A 6000-nucleotide genomic window follows, 5' to 3' on the forward strand; every position below is an offset into this window, starting at 1 on the left:
CAAAATCTTTAATTGTTTTAGTAGTTATTTAAGAGTAATATTGTTTATAAAATGTATTACCTTATAATAACTCTTATACACTGTTATGTCAAATGTCGTACATTGCATGTGTAATATATAACACTCATTATGTAGAATTTTATTGAATAAACTGTCGCTTATATGACCATTGATTCAATAAACATACTCTTATACGGCCTTTTACTGAAAATAAGACTTCTTATACGATATTTTATTGAGTAGAAGACCTCAAATCTCGCTTGAAATACCATTTTAGAATCTTACAATTCTGTTTACTAAATATAAACCATCGTACTAGGCTTTCTATGGAACATAAAAACTCTTATACAGCTCTATAAAAACATAAGATATACTACGTGTCCTCTTAGAAGATAAAACCCATATTCTAATATATTGTGTGTAATAGAAGACTAGTTATAATATGATTTTTAGAAGTAGAAATAATGATTCACAACATTTCAAGACTTGGTGTTTCGTATAAGATTCTCCAAATTACAGAAGTCCTATTAAGTCGATATAAAATATGCAATATTGATACTGAATAAAATTCTACTCAGGTTTTAAGTCATCTTACATCGTCAAAATATAAATCTCTCCTAAAATATTCTCGGGAGTATAATAGTTATTTTTTTATGATTTGGAAATACCCACTCTTATATTGGTTTTAATTTGCTATGGTATCACACACATACCATAAACATTTTGGGGGGACAATTTTGTAGTGTAAAACAAATTGCGTGTTTTTTTCTTGTTCTTCATTTTGTTGTTGGTGTTGTTGTTATTATGTGTGTGGTTGTTGTTGTAGTGATTGTCTACAAAATGGTATTATATAAAAAAGAAAAATTACTATTTTTTCTACAGTAGTTAATAATAGAGCTCATATTTTTTTGTGGATTGTGTTGTGTGTTTTGATTTAAAAAGATAAGGCACGCCATGACCTCGCTTTAAAACTGAAGAAATGAAATATTTTTAATTAAAAAAATATATAACATAACTAATATTTTTAATTGGAAAATATGTTTTAGGGGAAAGATTTTTTTGAATTTTTGGGAATTTATTCAAAATAATTATTTAATATTTATTATTGTCATTATTTAAATTACTCACCTGGTATAGACCTCCAAATTGGGCCGTTCCTCACCGAATGGCGAACAGACAATTATTGTCAGATTCGTATTGATTTCGATGTACTGCAGGGTGGACATTACCAGTGAGGGTGTGGCAAAAATAATGGCCAATAGCCAAATCATTGTTGCCGTTATGACAGTCAATGGTTTTGTCTGCAATAATGGTCAAGGAGTTAGATAACAACGAAAATTTGCTGATGAGGGAGATGGGTTTTCATGACAACAATTCAAAGTGATGATAATGATGCCTACAGAGATTCATTCCCTCCCAGTGTTGTTACTTACCTGTAATTTACGCAATGGATTGACAATGGCACAATAACGTTCACCCGACAATGCCGTGAGGGTGAACACTGACACACCAATTGACACATCTTTGAAGAATTCCGTTATTTGACACATACTCTTGCCAAAGGTCCAACTGTCCTGGGTGTACACCAATATGGCCAATGGAACACAAACGATTATAACTAAGAGATCGGCCAAGGCCAGAGATAGAATGTAACTGAAAAGAAAATAAGATAAGAAGATTTTGATTTTAACATTGATAAAGGATTTTTATTCCTTACTAAAAGGACTTTTTTATTATTATTTTTTTTAAGATCGGAAGTTGAAACTTTGTTCTACACTGAAGAGAGAATTTGGGAAATCAATTCACAGCAGTAAAATAGAAACATAAATGCTTTTGCAATTTACTTTTCCATAAATAAATACTAAAATTCATACGTCACCCGCAACATAAAAATAAATATTTACTCCATACTTCTAAATACTTATATTCATATTAGAAATATAAGTTTATCTATTTCATTTTTTTTTTAAATAAAATGTAAATATTCCCTCTCAAGTAGGAATATATTTTTTGTGTGTGCACACTTAACCGGAAATTGATATTCAATCAGAAAATTTATTTGCAAAAATACTTGAGAATTTCTTTCTTGTATTCATTCTTGGTATTTTACCAAAAATAAACACACACGCCACTTGAAATTGTGTGTTTTTTCTCTAACCACACACAGAAAAATCCCTAAAGGGAAATATTTTATTTTCTTGAATAGAAAATAATAATAAATGGGGATAGGAAAAAGGAAACGGAAAATTGGAGAAAAAAAATTAAATTTTTTCCAATTGGAATATCCTCTACACAGTTGGTCTTTGGCTGGTTGGTTTGTGATTTTTTTTCCTGTTGTTGTAAGCAAAAATAACTTGTATGGCAAGTTTATGATAGATTATCAGTTTCCGTTTTCCGTTTCGAGGGAAAGAATGGTCATTCGATGAGTTATTTTATATTCTGTAGCCAGAGGGAGCAGTTTTTTTGTGGAAGAGGGGACATTGTTCTGAGCCAAGGGTACATGTAACAGAAATAAATTGAATATAGTTTTTATATAAATTGCCAATATTACCCTGTTTGAAATATGTGTTACAATAGGGTAAACGGTGAGGGGTGTATTTTTGGTTTCGTAGAAGGAAAAAATACATCGGAGCTATATCTAAATCTCCACGAATTTATATGTGAGAGCTATATCAAAATATCAAACGATTTCCACAAAAATTAACACACGTCCATCTATTTGATACACTATGCTAAATTTCGTTCCGATAAACCGTGGGACTTCGGTGCACTATTTGCCTTAAATCGAACGAAAATATATTTGGGACATTTATCTTATTCTGAAAAAATCTCGGCAAAACTTCATATATGTTAATCTACACATAATCTGTTAGGCTGTGAAAAAAATGCGTAAATTGACCTCAAATTGGGGAGTTATATCTAAATCGGAATCGATTTTCATCAATTTTCATAGGGGTTGTCCTTGGGCCAAATAAATAAGCATTGCCAAATTTCATCTCATTCCAACCATAAATACGACCTTTGTAAACAAAGTACAAAGGACGCATTTATGATCCGATAATAGGACAATATTTTGAAGGTATATCTGTATATCCTAGCACATACTAAGTGAGAATGATAAATAGATACATCAGTTTTTCATTTATCTCACTTTGGCCATAGGCATCTATTAAGAATGAAAGCTCTTAAAAACCCTAATCACAGTAAGAATTACTGATATTATCCAGTTTCAATATCAATAATCGCCATGTGAGCGTATGATTGACAACAACATGTATACGCCTCAAAGGCCTAGTCTATAACAAGACATATATGCACCTATGTATGTCCTTTATAAATGATTACAATTAATTTTACAAATTCGAAAGTATATTGACTAGGAATAAAAATAGTGTATACTGAAGAAATCCGACAATAAGCCGTTCATTATTTGTCTACACTATGTAGCACCTCAGAATGTATGTGAAAACTAGATATTTCTTCAGTTTTGAATTTATCTCACTTTGACCATAGATGCCTATTGAGAAAAAATACTGCTTAAATCCCGATTAACAAGAAAACCATTGACCGTATGATTGACAACAACACGTATACGTCCCAAAGGCATAATTTATTATGGGTCGTATATGTACTTATGTGAGTTCTTTATAAATAATTTCAAGTAAAATTACAAGTGAGACAGTGTATGGACTAGGAAATAGATGATTAAAGAAATTCGACACTAACTCTTTCATTATTTGTCAACACATTGTTGGCATGTCTATCCAGCTCCACAGATTATATGTGTGAGAGATATTTATATACTTTTTCAGAATTGAATTTATCTCACTTTGGCCATAGATGCCATAGAAAATAAAAACTATTGAAATTCCTATTTACAGTAAGGATTACGAAAATAATGCAGCTAATACACAAACTACCCATGTGAGCGTATGATTGACAACAACATGCATACGACCCAGAGGCCTACTTTATTGGGAGGCGTATATGTTGTATGTGTTTTAAGGAATACAAAAACCACAAAAGATTATTCTTTGTTCTGGGAAAACATGAACAGAAAAATGCAGACATTACTTTATTCATGGGGAGTTCAACTGTAAATTGAATTCTTACTTCTGAAGCAACTCAATGTTCTTTCCTAAATTATCTCCCATTGGCCATAGATGTCCATTGAAAATAAAAGCTATTTTAATTCCGATTTACATAAAGAATTGGGGAACTAATGCAATTACTACACAAGAATATCCATTTGAGCGTATGATCGACAACAGCATGTATACGTCCAATAGGCCCACTTTATTGGGAGGCGTAAATGTACTTATGTGAGAGCAAAAAAAAAACCGAATACTATTCTTTGTTATGGAATACGGTGAAAATACATTTTCCTATTCATCATACTTGCACAGTGGAGTAATATGAAAATGATAAGTTTGATGATGCCAAAATCAGAAAAAGGGAGGTAAAATACCGGTAGAATAATTTTTTCAGTGGACCTTAGAAAATGGGTACATTTTCTACGGTCCACTTGTTGTTTTCTAATAAAAGAATAGACGTGTAGGAAGTGCTCGTTTTCTTTGAGTATTATTTTTTGTTGCGACAAGATAAGACATTTTTGTGGGATATTTGTTTTTTTTTTTTTTAAATTGGAACTACTTCCAAGTATTTAAGTGGTTTAAGTTTAAATTTATTAATTTTTATTTGCAGGAGAAGTCGGCAGTAATTTCTAAAGACAATGATTTCGAAGGGGATTTTTTTTAATTTAAGGATCATAGGGGCGTACGACTTATGACAACACGTACACGCCATAAATGCCTTCACAATTACTTGAGGAATTAAGTTCAAATATTCTTTAAAAAATAATAATTGAAACTACATTTGTAATTCTATTCTGCCTTATATTTTACCTCTCTTCTAAATATAACTTCGGCGAGAAAAAATCAATATTTTTTTGCATAAAAGAAACAAAATCGAATTTAATACTTACGTATTTGGAATGTTACGCATTGAACGATGGCGAAAGAATATTATCACTAATGTACCATTACCCAAAACACCAACAATAAAGATGAGCGTGAAGAGTATGGCAACGACAATCGTTTCGGGACGTTGTATCGATGGTACAAAACTATTGGCAGAATCATTTGCCGCCGCATCATTGCCCAGCAAGGCAATGCGGGTAACATTATCTGCCAGGGAGGTGGTGGATGATGAGGATAGGGAGGCAATATTACGACTGACACCAGCACCACCACTACTACTGCCGATTGACGTTGTTGTTGTTGTTGCTGAGACAGCGCCAAGAGCTATGGCAGCTGCGGCTGTGGGTGAAATGGCATCCATGGCTGACAAAGAAGAAGACATCATATAGGCCGGTAACGGGTTGCCAACATCAATAAAACTTAACGGAAACATGTTGTCTAACTGTTTGGAGAGATGGTGTTGTTGTTGGTTGTTTTGCCCTGGTGGTTTGGTATATAAGCTAACGTACGTAATACATTTAACATTAGCCGCTGCCGCTGCCACCACCACCTTCCGCAGGAAGTAATAATGCTTTTCTTCACCGAAAAAAGGAAAACAGCAACAGGATGAGTCAATTTTTTTCTTCCTAAATGTTTTGAATGATTATTGACTGTTAAGAGTTATGTTCCTGGAAGTTGCCCTCGCCTTTTTCTTCTTTGGCTGCTGTTGTTCTTGAGTTGCTTTTTTCTCGTAATGTAGAGCAGATTTTATGGCATGGATAAATGTCTTTTGTGGGATTTTTCCAACATTATTTGTTTGTATTTTTTCTTCTTCTTCTTCTGCTTGCGTCGGTCTGCCTTTCGTTAGTTCGGGCGTTGTTTTATTTTTTTCGGTTCTTGGGACTGATTTATTTTCATATCCTGTTTTATTGGCAAACGTGCCTATGCAAGAGTTGGATTTGTTGTTCTATTTGCCATGGCAACATTTTCCCGTAGCTGTAGCTTTTCTGTTCTCCTCAATGCTCGGCTCTAATGTGTTGTG

At 32.9% G+C, this 6000-nt stretch overlaps 1 protein-coding gene across 1 annotated transcript in view; it reads right to left on the reverse strand.

The window, feature by feature from the left end:
- The window catches only part of LOC133326826 (neuropeptide CCHamide-2 receptor), a 45958-nt gene extending 40546 nt beyond the window's left edge, over nt 1-5412 (reverse strand). Inside the window, exons 1-3 of the mRNA XM_061535430.1 lie at nt 4985-5412; nt 1434-1653; nt 1129-1301 (exon numbers count right to left, since the gene is read on the reverse strand). Of these exons, the coding sequence (XP_061391414.1) occupies nt 1129-1301; nt 1434-1653; nt 4985-5412 (821 nt within the window). The remainder of the gene's footprint in view (nt 1-1128; nt 1302-1433; nt 1654-4984) is intronic.
- Nucleotides 5413-6000: the final 588 nt, after the last annotated feature.

The sequence above is a fragment of the Musca vetustissima genome, unplaced genomic scaffold (genome assembly GCF_032173495.1).
Source record: "Musca vetustissima isolate MV318-11 ecotype Yass unplaced genomic scaffold, APGP_CSIRO_Mvet_v1 utg4449, whole genome shotgun sequence".
Classification (NCBI taxonomy): Eukaryota; Metazoa; Arthropoda; class Insecta; order Diptera; family Muscidae; genus Musca; species Musca vetustissima.